General features: G+C 56.2%; 1 protein-coding gene across 5 annotated transcripts in view; it reads right to left on the bottom strand.

Annotated features, from left to right (window-relative positions):
• Window positions 1-20588, bottom strand: part of OSGIN1 (oxidative stress induced growth inhibitor 1) — a 73415-nt gene that overhangs the window by 27810 nt on the left and 25017 nt on the right. For 2 of the 5 annotated variants that reach the window (XM_015562990.1, XM_006762251.2), the window contains one exon: window positions 5534-5635. The exons of 1 other annotated variant lie outside the window; for it this stretch is intronic. In XM_015562990.1, the coding sequence (XP_015418476.1) occupies window positions 5534-5635 (102 nt within the window). Of the gene's footprint in view, window positions 1-3136; window positions 3270-4624; window positions 4729-5533; window positions 5636-20588 lie in introns of those variants that run through there. 2 more of the 5 variants (XM_006762250.2, XM_006762252.2) reach the window with 2 other exon arrangements.

Consider the following 20588-nt stretch of genomic DNA (forward strand, 5'->3'; position numbering starts at 1 on the left):
AGGTGGGGGAACTTTGGAAGCCTAGAGTAATTTGGTTTGGGGAAACGGCCTATCAACCTGAACATTTCTGGAGCATCAGCGCCCCCTGCTGGCCACAGGCCCAAATCACTCAACGGCACCCAAACCCAGTTCTTAGGGCTGGAGGGGCTGGAGCGGCTGGAGGGGCTGGAGGGGCTGGAGGGGCTGGAGAGTCAGGGGTGGGCAAACTTTTTGACTTGAGTGCCACAATGGGTTCTGAAACTGGACCGGAGGGCCGGAACAAAAGCATGGATGGAGTGTTTGTGTGATTCTCCACTTCCCCCCCCTCTAACAGGGCCCAGCCTTACCCACTGTCCAGCAGCCCTGCTGTCCTGAGGGCCACAAGCAACATCCAGGTGAGTGTGTGAGGAATGGGTGGGCGTTTGGCACTTGCTATCTACTGGGTATTTAGCAAACTTTTTCTCAAGTCCTCCTCACACTGACCAGATCCAGAAAGTACTGTCAAGGCTACCATCCCATGTAACACGTGGGCAAACAAGGGCGTAGAGAGGCTGCACAAGTTTCTCAGGGTCTTGCAGCAGCGTTTTCAACCAGGGCTAACTGTGCCCAGGCTTTGCCTGTGACCATGCCTGTCCCCAGGTACGTATGACCCAGGGCTCCTCGCCTCAGCTCGGGCCTCGGGCCAGGGACAACCACCCTCTCCTGTCGAGGTGAGCCTCCTGTCCCCCAGCATCTCCCCAGGGAGACAAAAGGTAGCACCCAGCTGACACTGGGGTGCATGGTCTCCATGCCTGGTTCCCTGTGTGCCCGAGGAGAGGATTTGAGGCGCATCACTGCCACTCATAACAACAACAGGCTACCATTCCTGTACGTCTATGGAGTGGCTTGGTGCCAAGTATGTTCTAAACACTGTGTCCATTAACTAATTGAATCCTTATTTAACTGGGCTGTTATAAGTACTCTTACAATCACTCCCATATTACAGATGGGGAAACTGAGGCCCAGCAAGCTTCTTACAGCCTGTACGGTGTGCCAGGAGTTCTGCCCTGGCTTGCACGGGCCCAGCTGGCTGGAGCCCAGGCCACCTCTTTGCAGAGTGCAGTGTGACAGGGTGTGGCAGCTCCTGCCAGAGGCCCTTCCCTGCTCGCCCTACTGCTCTGTCCCTGCACTGGTGCTGGGGAGGGAGCCAGGGGGCCGCGTTCACAGCTGGGTGGGCAGGTTTCTCAGTAACACCGCGGCCCTGGAGAACAGGGTGGTAGCTCCCAGAGCGCTCCTCTCACTCTCCTGGTGCCTTCAAACAGTCCTGGGCACCGCGCCTGGTCATCACTGTCCCCGGGAGTAACAGCAAAGCGGACACCTGTGTCCTTGCTAAATGCTCCCTGTGCTTCAGCCCGAAGCCTCACAGTAACTGCTTTGCAGACGAGAAAACTGAGGCTTGGGGAGGTGAGGCTATGCCCTGAGGTCCCAGAGCCTGTGGGTGATGGAGCCTGTGGGTGACGGAGCTCGAGTTTGATCCCTAAGGGCTGAGACCAACTAGTCCCCCCATGTCTCCCCAAATGAGTATGCGAACCTGCTCCGAGCCCCCTGGCACGCCCACGCAGGCCACCGCTCACCTCCTTTGTCTCTGAATCCTCCCAGCACCAATGAGGAGCTGACGACCCCTATCACCCGCCCGGAAGGTGCAGGGGCCCGGTTACCCCTAGGGCTTTGGACTCCAACTCCAGTGCTCCCTCCAGAAGCTTCTTGAGGTCACTGCCCAGGGCCGACCGGAAGGGTCATTTCCTGTGCAGCGACACGGCCGTCCCGGAGACCTGAGCAGCGTCCAGTTCCCATAACCTCGGAGGAAGGCACACCGCCAACGCACAGCTGCCAGTTTTCCTGTTTCCATTCTTTTCACGCTTCTTAGCGTGTGGAGCCAGGCAGGCAGCGTTTGATGTTAACTTTTTGTTTCAGCCCCTCTGGTTGAAGGGGGCAGGTGTCATCTAAAAAAGTTCACATCGCCCTGGCCGGTTTGGCTCAGTGGATAGAGTGTCGGGCTGCGGACCAAAGGGCACGTGCCCAGGTTGCAGGCTCCTCCCCGGCCTGGGCCCTGGTTGGGGCTCATGCAGGAGGCAACCAATTGATGTGTTTCTCTCACATCAATGTTTCTCCCTGTCTTTCCCTCTCTCTCTTCCATTCTCCCTTAAAATCAATGGGAAAATATCCTCGGGTGAGGAGTAACAAAAAAAAAAAGTTAATGAACATGTAAAAAGTTAACGTTAAAAACGGATTCAAAGTCACCAAAGCAGAGAAGCATAAACAAAGTGGAAATCAGTGCCCTTTCGGAGAGTGTTTCCCATAGGCTTGCAGCACCGTCCTTCCCAGTCACTGACTTCAAGCGGCTCCGAGTCCCTGGGACGCCTGCGTGGCTGCGTGGGTTGAGCGCCTCTGGTGGCCTGGAGCCCGGACACCTGGACCCACAGCAACCTCTCCAGGTGGGTTTTTTAACCAGAGGGAGGCACGGAGGTCAGGAAGAGGGAGGTGGCTTGCCTAGGCCGCCCAGGGGTGTCTGAGACAGGCCCACACGCACAAATCCAGCCGCTGGATACCTGTCAGTGCCACCAAGCAGGTGACATGAGCTGTGGGCAGGGAGGATGAAGAGGCCCCGAGAGCTCCGAGGTCCCCAGGCTTCCTGATCTCAGCCCCTCCCTCCTCCTCCCTGAGAAGCCAAGGCCCTGGGGCCCGTGGCAGTGCTCGGGCACGGGAGGGGGGTGCATGGGGGAGGGGGTGCTGCCCCACTTGAACAGGAGAGGCGGGACCCCAGGGGAAGCACCCAGTCTGGCTTCAAGACCCAGTGGCCTCGAGACACTGGGCAGCGTGCCTGGAGTTAGCCACACCCCCCTCTCTCCTGCCAAGAGCAGCATCACATGGGCAGGGTGAGCTCCGACTGCGGGCAGCAGGGCAGTTGTCCTGCTGAGGTTGCCAGGCACCTGGAGGTGGGCATGGCCAGGAGGAGGAAACTGGCGGTGGGGGCAGAAGCAGGCGGGCTGGGAAGCCAGGGTGGGCCTCCTCTCAGGACCACCTGGGAGCTCCCTTGCCTGGCTCCAGGGCCCTGCTGGCCACCCCTGCCCAGGACAACTACCACGTCCCACCCCGCTGCCTTGCCCAGCCCACTCACCTGACCTACAGGGGACCAGGGAGACTGCTGAGCCTGGTCCGGTCCTGGTCTGGTCGGACACTAGGAGAGCCCGCGAGGGAAGACGCTCATTACCCTTTGGGGATCCGAGAGGCTGTGAGAGGCCAGGGCAAGCCAGGGTATTTCAAGAGGCGGGTGGTGGGCGGGGCCAGGAAAATCACTTTCATAAGCGTGAGTCAGCAGGGGCCCCTGGATGAATGAACTTGGCAGTCATCCTGCCTGCCCCAGGGCCAGCCTTAAAGGGGTCCCTCCACAGGGCTGTCTGTGTGGCAGAGGGGGACTTGGGGTGACCAGGCTGCCCCCCACCCCACTCCACCTTGGGGGCTCAGTGAGTGAATGGAGGAACCAGGGGCGCTGAATGAGCCAACCTGCAGTTCCCTTAGGGAGCAGGAGAGGATCTGCGCCTTTAAGTGGAGAAAGACTTCCCTTCCTTCACTCCCCCTGACTCCATGGTGTCTCCACTCTGCCCCCCACCCCCCAAAACACCCTCTGGCACCAAGCTGCCCAGCTGAGAACCCGGCTCTGCCACTTCCTGGTCAAGCTGCCTCAGTTTCCTCATCTGAAAAATGGGATCAAGTAACAGACTGTTCCACTTGGGGTGGGGGTGGCATTTAAATGACCTCATCCTGGGTTACCCCGCCTAAAACATGAAGCCTGCACCCTGGTTCTTATTTTTTTCCTTAGCGCGTAGCAGTGCACACCTCCCATTTTGCTGATTCTTACTTATTTTATTGTCTCGCTCCCCAAACCAGGATGTGGTTCTGTGTGGGTAGGGAAGTGTAACTGTCTGTTTTATCCCATGTCTCCAATAGTGCTCAGCACACAGTAGGCGCTCCAGAGGAAGGAATGGAGTTGGGACGGGATTTGGCCCATGGACCTCAGTGTGCGGATTCGCTGTTATTTTCTTGTCCATGTGATTGTCCCCCATGTGACTCTCTCTCATCGGGGGACTTCCCTGCCAGCCCTGCCAGGGATGGGCGTGGTGGCAAGTGGGGCACTAATTTGCATGTGAAACTTAAGGGATGCCCAAAGCACTGAGAGATCAAGAAAATGTCTTAATGCAATTTTTTAAAAAAAATCAAAATTAATGCAAAAAATCTAGGTTAAACAAAATACTAAAATTTCGAATGAAGACAGAGTCTGTGCCAGGGCTGTGCTGAGCCACAGGGAGGCCTGATGCAAAGAATCAGAACACTGCTGCTGTCTTTGTTTAGATTCACAGCGGTTCTCAACCTGGGGGTCGCGACCCCTTTGGAGGTTGAACGACCCTTTCACAGGGGTCGCCCAAATACATCCTGCATATCAGATATTTACATTATGATTCATAACAGTAGCAACATTACAGTTATGAAGTAGCAGTGAAAATAATTTTATGGTTGGGGATCACCACAACAGGAGGAGCTGTATTAAAGGGTCGCGGCATTAGGAAGGTTGAGAACCACTGGTTTAGAACTTTGCCGTTTTACTCACCCTGCATTTGGCATTACTTTTTCTTTTAAAAATATTGCATGAACGCACTGTGTGCCTTGATGTTTGGAGTGCTGTGTGCCCCTTGCAGTTTGTGCCAGAGGTGATCTCTCTCCCAGTCTGACTGCAGGGCTCCTTTCAGGGACAGAGGGTGGGGCACCTCAGAGAATGAGAGACCTGCTGGGACCTGCAAAGAGAGAGGGAGTGAGGGAGAGAGAGAGAGAAGCGGAGTGCTGGCACAGGGCGGGGCTGGGGAGCACCTAGAGGTTTTGAGGGCCGCATGAGCTGCTGGGTTGAGGAGGGTCCTGGGTTTAGGGAGGAGGTCAGGCACAGTTGGGTTCATGGCCAAGGGTCCCAGGGGCTGGGGAGATGAGTAGGGAGGTGGGCAGGACAGGGCCAGCCCTGCCCTAGGCCCCACTCTTCTGCCTGCCAGACCCCTGGGTGTTCCTGGGAATATGCCATGTGTCAGGACTCACCCTCAGAAGGGCCCAGCACTTGGTTTAATGCTCTGTTGTCATCACCTTAAAATCCTTAAGAATTTTTGAACAAGCAATCCCACGTTTTCATTTTGCTCTGTGCTCCACAAATTGCATGACTGGTCCAGGCTGGGCATCAGTGACCCCTGGGGTCATGTAGCATGTAGAGCGGGGTAGAGGAAGCCACTGCTCCAGGCCTCAGCACTGCTGCAGGTGTGCTGGGTGACCTTGGGCTGGTGGTCTACCTCTCTGGGTCTCTGTTCCAACCATGGCCTTGTTACCAACACTCTTTGACACTCTGAACCCGTACCCAACACACGGACCAGGATTAGTGGGGGTCTGACTACACAGAGAGCCCGTGAGGGCCAGGAGTGCAGTTCCGGGTCTGACCACACGGGGAGCCCCTGAGGGCCAGGAGTGCAGCGTGGGGACCTACCTCTTGCACAGTCTGCATCTTTCCCCAGCAGCCATGTCGCTGGCTTCACTTCCCCATCCCAGGGCTCTGGTTTGCAACTTCCCAGTGCTTTGGATGTGTAAACTGAGGCAAAGAGAGATATCCCAGAGTCAGAGACTCCCATCGGAGGGCGAGGCTGGGCTTGGGGAAGCCTGGGGATGGAGGTCCAGAGGGGAACCCAGGAAAGAGGGGGCTCCTGGGACCCTCACATCCTGGGTCTGGCGGGTATTTCCTCCCTGACCTGCCCGCCACCCCCACCGGCCTTGACCCATCTTCTGGATTTTGAAAATTTGCTGATATGGAGAATCGTAGGCAAAATGTGGACTTTAGTCCCTGTCACAGGTTCACTGGCCAGGAGTTATCAGAAATAGAATGTGTTGGGCTGCTTCCAGGAAATCGCAACTAAGACAAAGACAGACCATGTCACAGGCAGACAAAGAGGTGATGGTTAAAGGGGGGGCACAGAGAGGGAAGGAGCAAGATGCAGGCTGACTTTGAGGGAACTTGTGCTCTTGGACTCCACCGGGCACCCCAGTTCCTCTAGACCAGTCTTGTCCCCATTCTCCACCACGACTTCAAGTGGCTATTAAGCACCTAACGCGTGAGCCTCTGAATTCAGAGGTGATGAAAGTAGGGCAGCAGATGCACGGAATAAAATACAGGGGCCCAGGTGACTTGGAATTTCAGATAAACAAGAAATAAACTTTTGGAGCCCGGCCAGCATGGCTCAGTGTTTGAGCGTCCACCTCTGACCAGGAGGTCACGGTTTGATTCCGAGGTCAGGGCACATGCCCAGGTTGCTGGTTCAGGAGGCAGCCAATCAACGATTCTCTCTCATTATTGATGCTTCTATCTATCTCTCCCTCTCCCTTCCTCTCTGAAATCAATAAAAATATATTTTAAAAAAAGAAATAAACTTTTGGTATAAATATGTCCCATGCAATATTTAGGATATGTGCATATTAAAATTTTTTTCATTATTTATCTGAAATTCCAAGTTACCTGGGCAGCCTGTATTTTCTTTGGCAAATCTAGCTGCATTAAACACACACTAGATTTCAAAGAGTTAGGACAATTTTTTAAAAAAGGAAGGTAACTGAACCTCCCCCCACCCCCTCCCCCCATGTTCCAGGAACCCCGTCAGTCCTGAGCAACCAGGACGGTTGGTCACAGGGGAGCACTGCAAGGGGCTGGCAGCGTGACTTGGGAGAGATGCTTCCCTTCTGAGCCTCAGTTTCCCCATCTGTGCACTGGTATTGCCAGTGGGGGGCTTGCAAGGTGGTGACAGCTGGTCAGTGCAGCTGAGGGCAGGGACCTGGCACGTGGTGGCGGGGACTCAGACTCAGCAGTCTGTCCCACTGGTATGGCAGCCCCCCCCTCCCCAGGCCTCCTGCAGGTGCTCTGGAGCTGGGGACCCAGCGGAAGAAGGTAGGGTAGCCTCAGGGTGCTTCTCTGGGGTCCTCTGCCCCATATCAAAACCACCACTCCTCTCTCCCTCAGACCTTCCAGAAGCATCCGAAGGAACCACTCCAGGCCCCTCCTCCCTCCTGTCCTCCTTGTCTCTTCTCCCTTGTGGTGGCTCCCACAGCGCGGCCACTTGATGGCACTTCCAGGCGCTGGTGCTGTGGACAGACGTTTCCTTCCACACAGCTGAGGCTCAGCAGCCAACCTTGACCCTGAGGCCACACAGCAAGGGCAGCAGAGCTGGGGCTCAAACCCAGGGCCACTCCTGAGAGTCTGGGATTGCCCAGAAGAAACGCAGGCGACAAACTAATAAGAACAAAGCTCCTTCCTGTCTCAGGGGCAAAGGCATGGCCCAGGGACCCTCCTGAAAGGCCCGCCCATCCCCACGGCCACCCCTTTACCACGTGCCTGCACCCCAAGGCGTTTCAGGCACCCATACGCCTGGTCTGTACCCCAGTCCAGGAGGAAGGCAAGGTGTTATTATTCTCCCATCTACAAGCGAGGATACGGAGGCCCGAGCGTGCAACATGTGGCCTCAAGTCACGTTACAGCGCTGACCTGGGACGTGACCAGGTTGTGCACAGCGCCCTGGCACGCGAGACCAGGCCCCTCCGGGGCACGCCAGGAGAACTAATATTTGCCGGTGCCTCGCCGTTTACAGAGCCTTGTTATTCACCTCCACTCATTGATCCTCCCGCCGACCGGAAAGGTGGGCAAATATTTTCAACAACAGCTTTAGTTTGCAGATGAAGAAACCAGAGAGACTTGCCTAAGGTTAGGCAATAAAGTGGAGCAGCAGCCCTAGTGGGTTTGGCTCAGTGGATAGGGCATCGACCCGCAGACTGAAGAGGCCCCGGTTTGATTCCAGTCAAGGGTACGGACCTCAGTTGCAGGCTCGATCACTGGCCCAGGTCAGGGTGCATGCAGGAGGCAACCAATCCATGTGTCTCTGTCACATCAATGTTTATCTTTCTGTGTCTCTCCTTCCACTCTCTAAAAGTCAATGGAAAAATATCCTCAGTTGAGGATTTAAATAAATAAATAAATAAATGAAGTGGGGCAGGTGTGAGCTGCCAGGGTTCGGCATGGATGTTTGACTCGGGGAGTCACCGTAGATCCCTGGGAGACAGTGTCAATGCTGGGGAGGGCTGTGCCCTGCCTCCACCCCTCATGGAGACCAGGGAGGTGGGAGCTAGAGAGGGAGTGTGGGGCGGGCCCCGGGAGAAGCATCTGCACAGAGGTGAATTTGGTGGGCGGGGCTCCAGCCACATTCTGTTTCTGGATTCCCTCATTTTTTCTTTAAAAACCAGGGGGAAAGCTTTGGTTGAGAGTGAATGTGCTTGTCCCACAGTCAGGGTGGACAGAAGTCCAGCCCAGGAGTCAGACAAACTGGGATTCTGGCTCCATCACCTTCAGCTGTGTGACTCTGGGCAAGTGACTTAACCTCTCTGAGCTTCCATTTTTTTGTACATGAGATATGGATAATGAGATACGGCTGCACATTAGAATCACTTGGTGGTGGTGGTGGTGGTGGTGCAGGGAGGGGGGTTGAGGGGATTTGAAGATACATTAATGCCCAGGCCCCAATCCCAGGGATTCTGACATCACTGGGCTGGGGTGCGGGTGGACATGGGGAGTTTCACTGGCGATTCCCACGTGCAGCGGGGTGGTGCCTCTGACCCTGTGGCTGTTGGAGGAGGGGCTGAAATAAGGTGTGGAAACCATGTGAAGTCTTGTCTTGGGAAGAGCCGGGCTATGGGGCCGGGAGGGGTCAGCTGGTGACCCTGATGGGGCCCTTATGAAAAGCCCAAAGAACCATCAGCTCGACCAACGGGGAACCTCGATGTCATCTTGCTCATTTACTGTGACTCGGTTTCCCTGACTCAGCTCGATAACCTCTGCAACTTCCGTGTCCGACTCCTGAGAACCGTTCAGTCACCGTGGTGAGGGCTCGGACAGGACTGTTCTGCGGCCCTTGGAAGCGGCAGTTGCAGAGCCGGGTGGCAAGGTGGCAACTCTTTATGACAGAGGTGAGGGCAGCAGGCTACGAAATTATGGGGCTGCCGTGCTGGATGTGTGGGCCCGTGGGCGGGCACTGGAAAGGAATCAGGGAAAGAAGAAAAGGAAGCTACAGTGATGGCCGGGGCCCAGGAATCTTACATGGATTTAAAAAATTCTAATTTCCATTCTCTTTGTATAAACAATAATGATCATAAGTAAGAACAGTCTGGGGCAAGGGTTTCCTGTGTTCTATTTGGTTCACTGATGTATCACAGTGCCTAGCTTGGGGCCTGGGACACAGTAGTGGCTCAGTAATTTGAATGAATGAATCACTCTTGTTGCTTTCAGACTTCCCTTAGAACATTTTGGACCAGGGATGGCCCCTCCTGGCTCTATAGCGTATGCATATGGGTTGGCAGGCCTTCCATAGACTTAAATCTTTGACGACAGTTTTGAATTGGTCTGGGTTGAAGGCAGAGCCCTTTCCTGGCCCTGGGAGTCCTGCAAGGGCCGGGCCCAGGCCCCTCAGCACTCGGAGAGGGGGCTTGGCAGCACCAGGAGGCTGCAGACTCCAGACTGCCAGGGCCTGACTGCGCAGCCCCTGCTCTCAGGCCTTCGAAGGGGTATGTGGTCCATTCTACCCCACGTTCACTGCCATCAACAGAGAGGCCAGGAGCAGCCCTGCGACTGCTGACCTAGTTTCTCTCTGGCATCGTGACTGTTGCCCTTTGGCCCTGGGAGGCGGGGCATCACTTTTTTATTTGCCATATATTCTAAAAAAAAAAAAAGCCCTGTTTGCCGCTGTTATCCAGTTTCACAAACCTTCAGGCCTTGACTTTTCGGGCAGGTGGGGTCAGGGCCCCGGCGAGCTAATTTAGTGGCAGGTGAATTAGACCTTTTCCCAGCGACAGCACAGACCAGCCCCGTGTGGAAGAGCAGCTGTGCCAGCAGGGAGTCCACGTGGGCACGGGGTTCCAAGCCCTGCCCTTTCTCCTTAGGCCCTACTGCCTCCAGAGTCTCTTACCAACTCGTGAGTGGCAAAGTAGGCCCTGCACTCCCTGCTGGGCCACCTGCTGGGGTGCCCGCTGCCCTTAGTCTGACCTGGAGGCCTCTCCCATCAGCCCTTCCTGGGCCTCCTCCAGGCCCCCAGCACACGATGCCATCCTCACAGCCTCCCCCTGCTCTGCCCAGGACACCCCCCTTGCTTCCCTCTGGTTCTGGGCAGACCTTTCTAGGTCCATCTTGGATTCTCTGCTGTTCAACGTGAGGATACCTGGAGCTTGCATTTCCTGAGACCTACTGTGTGCTGGGCTCCTACTCAGCACTTTACAAGCATGTTTGTGGTGAACCAATAGGGCCCCTGTCCCTGTGGACAAGCCAAGAAGTGCTTGACACCCAAGTGTCCTGAGTTAGAGTGAAGACATGGAGGAAGTGGGGGTGCTGGGGCCACGGAAGCCCTGCTGGAGGGGTGGCACTTCGGCGAAGCAGGTGTGGGCCCTGGAGAGTGGGGTGGGCAGACGAGGGAGGCAGGGCAGATGCTCACGTGCAGAAGCCCAGGCTGGAAGGGAAGAGAGGAGAGGCCGGGATGACACTGAGAGGATGGTGCCCTCCCCACAGCCTGTTCAGCGCTCACACCCCACCTTTGAGGAAGCGTCCTGCTCCGCTGGAGCCCAGCAGTGCTAAGGGCTGCGCTTTCACAGGCGTGACTTCCCCCTTTTGGTTTTGACTCTGGAGTCGCCTGGACCACAGGCAGACCCCGTGAGGACCTTGCAAAGCAGCTTAGAGGCCCCACTGGCTCGGGGCCAAGGGGACAAGGCGGGCAGCCCGGGAGGGAGGGCGGCCTGGGCAGCAGCAGAGAGCGGCGAGCCGAAGAAAAGAGAGTCTGGAATAAAAAGGAGAATCAGGAAGGCTATGGCTTACGGCACCCTAAGCAAATGCCAGGCCTGTGCTCAGCGCTTTGAGTAAATCCATCTTCACATCACTCTCAGGCAGGGAGTATTTTTTTAAGTATATTTTTTTATTCACTTCAGAGAAGAAGGGAGAGGGAGAGAGGGAGATAGAAACATCAGTGAGAGAGAATCACTGATGGGCTGCCTCCTGCACGCCCCACACTGGGGATCGAGCCTGTAACCCGGGCATGTGCCTTGACCTGGAATTGAACTGTGACCTCCTGGTTCATAGGTCGATGCTTAACCACTGAGCCATGCCTGCCGGGCGGCAGGTAGTGTTATTAGCAGGTTCACAGATGAGCAAGTGAAGGGACAGCAAGGGGCCGAGCTAGGCAGTGCATTGGCCGCACCTTCTGCAGCTTTTTTTCCCGATTTTGCCCAATTCCTTTCCTGGAGAGAGAGAGCTTTTTTTTTTTCTTTCTTATCCTCACTCGATGATATTTTCCACTGAGTTTTAGAGAGTGGAAGGAAGCAGGAGAGAAAGAGAAACATCCGTGCACACGCCCCCATCACAGCCAGGGATGGAGCCTGCAACCGAGGGACTTGCCCTTGGCCAAAATTGAACCCGGAACCCTTCAGTCCGTGGGCCAGCACTCTATCCACTGAGCCACACCGGCTAGGGTGAGACAGAGCCTTTTTGTGAGTGGCTTTGGTTTCTGAGGAAAGGGGGCCTAGTTGGTCTTCCTCGACACTACTGAACTGAGACGAAACAAACATGCATTCTGGTTAGTCGTCATCATCATCTTCACCACCATTATCTCCATCAGCGGCATCACTGGATAGGAGGGTAAAGGACTATTCCTGATCTCCAAGTTTTCTGTATTTACACGTGTTCTGTATTTACACGTGTCCTGTCATAGGTTTTTAGAGAAGGGCGGTCCGGTGCCGGCACTGCGCTGCTGTGGTGAGTGCTGGGCAAGGAGGTGGCTGAATAGACAAGAGCCCACCTTGCTCACTGGGCTGCACCCAGCAGGACCTGACAGGCCCTGGGGCCCTTGGGCTGACTTCTCTCCGACATGCTGGGCAGCCTGCCAGCTGACCCCCACTGCCTGCCCTCTGCAGTGCTGGGGTGCTGCCCGCGGGCACAGTCAGGTCTGGGCAGGGCCTGGGAGGCTCTGCATGTTTGGGGCATGGGTGGAGGTGGAGGTGGAGGAGCAGCCTGGCTGTCGGTGTGCAGAGAAGAGTTGCAGACATGTCTGCTGCACGGGCAGGGGTCCCCAGCCATCCCCATCTCAAGACAATTCCTGCACTACCGGCCTGAATGGTGGAATCTGAGGCCTCACCATCCGGACCTGGCTCCGCCCCCTCACAAGTCCGTGCAAGGACAGGCCTGTCCACCTCTAGCCATCAAGGGTTCCAGACCTGACTCCAGGCGAGTGGCTCTCTTCTGGCTTCGGGCAGCTCCACCCTCTACCCTCCACGTGCTCAGGGTGGGCAGTCCCTGTCTCCACAGCCAGGGGCAGGATCAGACCTCCCCTGCTCCTGTGCCCTCCTCATCGGGAACCTCTGTGGCCTGCTCGGAGCCTAGACATTTGCAGAATCGTCAGGCACAGAGTCCTGGGCACAAGGTCGTCTGCGCTGGGAGCCCGAGGCCCCATTTCCCAGGTGGAGAAGCTGAGGTCCAGCGAGGGAAGTGGTTCATCTCCAGGGTCACACATGCGAACCTAACTTGGAGTTCAGCCCCTGCTGCTGCCCCTCAAATGGCTGTGTCCTGGGGGAGGGGCTCAAAGGTCCCTGCTTCAGTGTCTCACTGAGCAGAATTCATGCATCGGGTGCTGTGCTAGCAGGGGGACATAAGACGGTGGAGAAAAAGACACAGGTCTTTCCCTCAAGGGGATGATGCGGGGGAGATGAACAAGCATGTGGATGACGCACTGTCCCTAACTGACCAGTCTGGTCACACTGGGAAAAGCCGTCCTGAGAGAGACAGTGGGCGGGGCGTGGAGGTGGGAGAGGGTTGACTCCACTAGAAAAGGCCTTCCAGGCGAGGTCAATAGCAGGGGCCAAGGCCCTGGCGTTGGTGGGAGTCTCTGGAAATGGAAAGGGCAATGGCCTGAGCACGGGCATCAGCTGAGGCTGGCAAGGCTGACCACAGCCAATCACTGAGGACTTGGGGGCTGAGGAAGGAGTTCGGTCTTCCTCCCAAGAGCGAAGGGATGACTCTAGAGGAGGGTGATGAGATGAGACCTGCGTCTTGAAAGGATGGGGGGAGGATTGGGGCAAGCGTGGGTCAGGGGCTGTGGCAGTTGTCCCAGGAGAGTATCAAGGCCACGGCCACTTCCTGTCCCTAGGAAGACACTCCATTTGGGACAGGCCAGGTTCCAGGGTACTGTGTGTGGATGCGTGAGTGTGTGCATTGGGGTGTGCGAGGGACAGACAGGGAGTGGAGCTTGCTGTGCGGATAAAGGTCCAGGGTGCGTGGGTGTGGTCACTCCTCCTTCCCAAAGAGAGATGCCCAGGGCTCTCCGCCCTGAGTCCGGTGGCCCGTCCTGGGCGGGGCAGCCACCCCCGGCTCCCTCTTCCTCCTCTGGAACTGGTGTGTGCGGCTTTGGGAGCAGAAAGGCCTGAGTCTCTGGCTGGGGTGACACGGGCCAAGCTCCTGAAGCCCAACCCAGGCCTGCCAGCTGCAGGAGGCTGTGGCCGCAATTGTCCCTTCGTCCCCTGTGCTGGCACCTCCTGGGGGACCTCACGGGGAGGAGAGGAGCTTGGGTCCTGGCAGGAATGGCCCTGTGGGTCTCTTCCCTTGAATCCACCATAACTGTACCCTGGACTTCCCCACTGTCCCCAGCAATGGCGGGACTGCCCGTGTGTGTCTAGGATCCCCCAACCCCCATCTCCACCCTGTTCTGGTTCACCCGACCCCAACTGCCCATCCAGACCAGAACCGGAACAGGATACGGAACACACAGGCCCAGGGCAAAATGAAAACGCGGTGCCCCGTGGCCGACAATGATCAAGGACGTGAAGATAGTAACAGCAGAGTAAACCCAGCCTGGGCCCTTCTGAGAGCTGCACACCCATTCAGAGGCGCAGGGGTGGGTCCAGCAGCCAGTCATTTTTAGGACAAGAAATGCGTCGCAGCCCAAGAACTTACTAGGCGTCTGGCCCTGACCTCTCATTCATTCATTCATCTGCTTATTCACTCACTCATTCATTCAATCTCTGAGCTCCTGCTGGGCACCAAGTTCCCCTGAGGCCCCGAGATTAGACACACATTGGTCCTGAGTCTGTGCTGGCCTTGGGGGAGCACCCCACGCCCCAATTTCCAGAACCCCTTCCGGCCTCTCAACACCCACCCAGCCCAGGGCGCTCTGCTGGGCACCTTCCCTCGCATGGTCCAGGGTGGGTCCCTGGGACTCGATGGCTGAATGCATTGACCCCCCAGGAGGGGCCCCCACACAATGGAGCATGAAGTCCTATTGCTCACCCTTCACATCCCTCTGCCTGTCCCCTCCCCGAGGCCCCTTGTCTCTCGCCTGCATCATCATCATCATTTAATAAGCGAGGTGCCCTTGTAACTGACGCAAAGCAGAGAGCAGACCTCTTCGCTGGCTCCCACACGTGCTGCCTGCTCTTGGCCGTGACGTCAATGAGTCACTCAGAATGCTCTCTCCTGTGGGATCTTTCGCTCGACGCCGAGGCCGGGATCACCCACGTCGTCGAGGGGGTCGGTGCTCCCTCCCTTTCTCATGAACGGAGTCCCCGCCTGCCAGCGGCACCGCTTGTTTATCCGTTTCCTGGACGTTTGGCTGCCTCCCTCTTGTGCTTCGTGCGGACATCTGCTTTCGTTTACGTGGAGTAAATGCCTCGAAGCAGGGCTGCCAGGTCGCAGGGAAGGCAGGCGTGAGTTTTTGAGAGACTGCGCACGGCTTCCGGGTCGGAGTGGGGGGTGCGTCCCTCCGCTGGGTTCTGCAGCCGCCTCCTCCTGGCAGCCGCCCTCCAGGCTCCCAAGGCAGCCCCTGCCTTGAGGGGAACGTTCAGACCCAGCAGCACCGCGGGGCCCTGCAGTCCTGCTTATCTCCCCGCACATCCCTGGCTCCCTTCCACCCCAGCCTCACACTCCAGCCGCAGTGGAGGCCTCGACTGAACACGTCACTCTGTCCTTCTGCACGAACTGTCCTTTCTGCCCGGAGCACGTGCCCCTCTATCGCCCTCCCGGGACAACCTCGTTTCTAAGATCTCGCTGGAGCAGCTTGGCGACTGCTGACGTCCCCGAGGCCTGACCTGTGTCCTGGGGCCACCTCCCCGCCTCCTCTGAGCCATCTTCGCTGAGCACAGTGAGTTTGCACTGTGGTGGAGGCCTCCCAGGCAGGGCAGGCATGGGCTTCTCCTCCCAGCCGTGTCTGCACAGCCGAGCAGGAGGCCCCGCACACAGGAGGCCTTGGTAGATGGGCAGTAAATGAATCAGCAAAGCCGAGCCCGGACACACGCGAGGTGTGACCCCGTGTGGTAGAGCACACGCATCTTACATGGGCAGCCTGGTGAGTTTAGCAGATGCGCACGCTTGTGTGACCATGTCCAGGCATGGACATGCCCAGCTCTTGGCCTGATCTGTGTCCCTGCGGATGAGTGCTGCCTGTTCTTGAACTTGCTATAAAAGGCCTCACACAGATGCGCTCTGCTGTTCCAGGTCCTGCTCAGAGAGGTGGGCCCTGGGCCTGAACCCCTCTGCCCCTGAGGGAGCGTTTCCCTCTCTCCCCCTCTTCCCACTTCCTGCTCCCATCCTCAGGCTGGTGCAGCCTTAACCTCTCCCTTCCTGCTGTCAGCAACTTATTCTTAAAATGAAGGGGACCCGAGGTGGGCACTGCCTGGTCCTTCCCACAGACGTCCCCCTCCCCCTTGTCCAGGCCTCCTGTTTCCTTGTCTCGCTGCTCCTTGGCCACCCCTGGCCTTTCAACCCCTGCGAAGTCCGGCCCACAGCCACCTGGCCTACCTGGCCACCTCCAGGCTTGTGGGTGTGAGGACACACAGGCCCTTTATACGAGTTGGGGCCAGTGGCTTCCCAAAGTGGGGTCTCCAGACCAGCGGCATCAGTGCCACCTGCGACTTACAAATGCCAGTTCTCAAACCCCACCCCAGACTCATGACTAGAAAAAACTCAGCGTTTCTGCCACTTACTTTCACACTCGCTGTACTTTGCCCACCGGGTCTCAGACACTAATTTACTTCCACACTCGCCGTACTTTGCCACCAGATGTGTGGGTGTTTTCTCATACCCACCGGGTCTCAGACACTAGCCGGTGTCCTACAATTCGATTCTGACACTAACTGGAGTGGGCACAGACCTTGCAGGTTAAGGGCTCAGCCCCATAAGACTGCCTCCACTTCAAATGCCAGTCGCAAGGAATGGGTCCCCGGGTTACCCACACTTCTGTCCAACTTGGCATCAAATTGAAGGTTCCACGACCCCTTCCCCAGGGCCACTAATTTGCTAGAGCAGCTCCCAGAGCCCCAGGAAACAGTTGCTCACTATCATGGATTCATTACAGGGGAGACTTCACGGATACAAATGGGCAGCCAGCTGCAGACATGCGGAGTTGTGTCCTGCGCACAGGACTCTGTCCCCAGGGAGCAGGTGGCACCCCACCCGTCCCTCCATGTGCTCGCCAGCCTGGGAGCTCTCTGAGCCCCGCACCTTGTGGGCTTTATGGGGCTTCATCACACAGGCAGGCACGAGGATTGCTACTCAGCCTCTAGGCCTCTCCTCCCTGGAGGATGGGGAATGGGACTGAAAGTTCTAAGTTTCTAAACATGGTCTTTCAGGTGACCAGCCCCCACCCCGAAGCTGGCCAGGAGCCCACGCAGAGTCACCTCATTAGAACAAAAGACACCATCATCCAGGAAGTTCTAGGTCAGCGGTTCTCAACCTGTGGGTCACGACCACTTTGGGGGCTGAACAACCCTTTCACAGGGGTCGCCTAAGACCATCAGAAAACACATATATAATTACATATTGTTTTTGTGATTAATCACTATGCTTTAATTATGTTCAATTTGTAACAATGAAAATATATCCTGTATATCAGATATTTACATTACGATTCATAACAGTAGCAAAATTACAGTTATGAAGTAGCAACGAAAATAATTTTATGGTTGGGGGTCACCACAACATGAGGAACTGTATTAAAGGGTCGTGGCATTAGGAAGGTTGAAAACCACTGTTCTAAGGGGTTTAGGAGCTCTGGGTCAGGAACGGGGGTCTGAGATCAACTGTTAGAATAAAAGATGTTCTGAGCACCTTGATCATTTAGGAAATGACAAAGATTTTAGGAACTCTGGCCAGGAGCTGGGGATGGTGACCAAAATACATATTTCTATATATATTTTTTTTTGGTTAATCCTCACCCGAGGATATTTTTCCATTGATTTTTAGAGAGAGTGGAAAGGAGGGGGAGAGACAGAAAGAGAAATTATGAGAGAGAGACACAGTGATTGGTTGCCTCTCGCACGCACTTGGACCAGGGCCAGGGATGGAGCCTGCAACCCAGGTATGTGCCCTTGACTGGAATCAAACCCAGGATCCTTCAGTCCGCAGACTGACGCTCTATCCACTGAGCCAAACTGGCTAGGGCTATATTTCTTATTATATGACAATATCACACCCAGTAAATCAGAAAGTTAGCGGGTGGGGCCCAGCAATCTGTGTTCCCACAAACCCTCCAGGGGTTCTATGCAGTTCAAAGGTGAGAACCACTGACTCACAGTATGAGAACAGGATGGTGATGAATCAGTCAAAATGGAACATCACTTTGAGTAGAAGTACGTTATCATTGTTCTAAAAATACAAAGGAGTTCTGGTACTCGGGGCTGATGTGGCTGATATGTAATCGGAGCGCCAGCCCAGCCTCCTCAGTGGACCTGCTAGATCCTGGCTGCCCACCGGGGTCAGACCCGGCACAGATGCCAGCCCCACACGCGGGAGAGGCGGTCACAGGTGTCTCTCACCGCCCTGAGAGTCACGGCCCGGCATGCTGATTACTGTCCACTGGCTTCTCCCAGGTCCGTGCCTACCTTCTCTGCCCCACGCTGAGCCCAGGGAGGCTGGTGCCCGGGCCAGCGGCCTGTGGTTGGGTTTGATCAATGGGAGACGGTGGCAGGAGGACAGCATGGTCCGTGAAGGGGTGCGCCAGCCAGCATCTGCCAGGCAGGCTAGGGGAGCGCTGTGGAAGCCCTAATTTGCAGTGTTTGCCCAATTCTGTGGTGTAACTACAGATACGGAAGTATTTCCATCACACAGATGTGTAGATGTGGGTAACTTCATGACCACAGTTAGTAGTGAAATGTAGCAAAATCACTATGGAGTGATGAGTTTTGAGCATTATCTTTGTTCTGAATATAACTTATTAGTTATAAGTTGATGTGTTTAACAACTGGCTCACAAATTCCTGAAACTTTTACAGTCGGCCTTCACAAGCGGGCATGAGCCTGCTGGGGCACTCTGCTGGTGGGGCAGCCCCATGGCCAGGCCTGTCAGGAGGGTCTGTAGGGCCTGCTCTAGCGCTGTGACTCCTCCCCCTGCTCCAGCACTGTGGCTCCTCTCCCTGCTCCAGCACTGTGGCTCCTCCCCTGCTCAAGCCCTGTGACTCCTCCCCCTGCTCCAGCACTGTGGCTCCTCCCCTGCTCACTGTGACTCCTCCCCCTGCTTCAGCGCTGTGGCTCCTCCCCCTGCTCCAGCACTGTGACTCCTCCCCCTGTTCCAGCACTGTGACTCCTCCCCCTGCTCCAGCACTGTGACTCCTCCCCCTGTTCCAGCACTGTGACTCCTCCCCCTGCTCCAGCACTGTGACTCCTCCCCTTGCTCTGCTCTCTCCCAGCTTTCCTTGTCCCTTCAGCCTGGGCAGGACTGGCTTCCTGCAGTGCTATCCCCAGTATGTCTCAATGACTCTCCTTGTTCCTTTGTTGGGTAGCCCAAAGGTGGTATCCTGGGGGTGGGGGACAACAGAGCAGATGCCCACCTCCATCTTTTTTTAACTTATCGACCTTCTGCATAAGATGTCATTGGAAGAAATGATTCTGAGGCCAGAGCCAGAGACCCAGAGGGCATGGTGGGCCTCGAGAGCAGAAAGATCCTCAGAAAGAGTGACTGCACCCGGGCACGGCAGGTAGGTGTGGCCTCACCTGTCATAACAATGCACAAGGCCTTGGACCTGGCAATGCCCTGTGAGGTATTTGTCTTAGAGACAGACTAGCACCATGTGAAATGATGTCTGTGTGAAGTTATTCATTACAACACTCTTTAGAAGAGCTGAAAACGAACACAACCCAAGTGTCATCATTAAGAGGTTCATTAAATAGGTCCGGGCACATTCTTAAACAAAACAGTTGCAGCCATTCTTCACAATAATGACATGAAAGGTGCTCCATGATCACCGTGAAAGCAGACCTGTGTGTCGGGGGGGAGGAGTCTGCTTCCCCATAGGCCATAAGGAGAGGCCTGCTCTCCCACCCGCGGCTGCATTCCTAGCCCCACAAGGGCTTTACTGAAAGCATGGGGTGTGGGGGAAGCAGGAAGAGGTGTGGACTTGGGTCTGGGGTGGTCAGGGAAGGCCTCTGAACAAGTGACATTTCCACTGAGACCTGAAGAACGTGTGAGAAGCCAGCCACACGGGAAGAGCACTCCAGACAGAGAGGGAGGCAGGGGCACAGGTCCTGGGCTGGAAGGGCTGGTGTGTGTGAAGGCAGCAGGGCCAAGGGTTCCAAACTCTGGGGTTGAGGACTGGGGGACGTTGAAAAGGCGGGGAGAGGACCAGCCACGCAGGGCTTTGAGAGGCAGCATGTGGAGAAACTTGCCTTGGAGCCACTTCCCAGCTGTGTGACCTGAGGCAAGTGACTTAACTGATCTGGGCCTCGGTTTGCTCATGGGGAAAATGGGGAGGAACCACTACACAGGGTTGGGAATGATGTATCACATTGAGAACTATGCCTGGCGCATGGTAAGCTCTGCAGAAATGCTAGCTGCCATTATTATTATTATTATTAATTATTATTATTCATAGAGGATCCCAGGAGACAGAGCCAGGCCTGGAAACCAAGTCCACTGGCTTGGGGTTCTGGGTCTTTTCCATTCTACCTCTCCCTGCACACACCCTGATTTGGAAAACTGCAGCTGGCAGAGGCCCCAGGTCTGGATCCTGTCCAGGCCTCTAATTGGGAGCTTCCGTGTCTCTAGCACTATGACCACATCTCTGGAAAGAGGGCTCGGCGTGCCTGCCCACCCCTGCAGGCTTCCAGTGTCCCCGCAGGTGTCCGGGCAGGCCTGAGGCTGCCTCCCGCTGGGGGGGGCGGGGGGGGCAAGGAGCTGGAGAGTGGCCCCAGGCTGTGTGCTGATGGGGTGGTGGCTAAGGGGCCTCAGGGGCCTGGCTGTGGCTCTGAGGGCAGTGGGGAGGCGTCCCAGGTGCTCAGGGACACGGTAACCCTCTGCAGGATCCTCCAAACTCTGGCAGGCATGGGTTGGGCTGATCCTTGGGTGGCTGCTTGAGTCCCTGGCCTGACCTGCTGGCTCAGGGCAGGCAGCAACTGGCAAGGGAAAGTGCAGCCAGGAGGAGAGGGAAGACTTGGAGCAGGACCTGCGGATGCCTCCTAAGCTGGGCCCCAGAATCGCTTTTCCTTCCTTCTAGCTG

Source organism: Myotis davidii, unplaced genomic scaffold, assembly GCF_000327345.1.
Source record: "Myotis davidii unplaced genomic scaffold, ASM32734v1 scaffold77, whole genome shotgun sequence".
NCBI lineage: Eukaryota > Metazoa > Chordata > Mammalia > Chiroptera > Vespertilionidae > Myotis > Myotis davidii.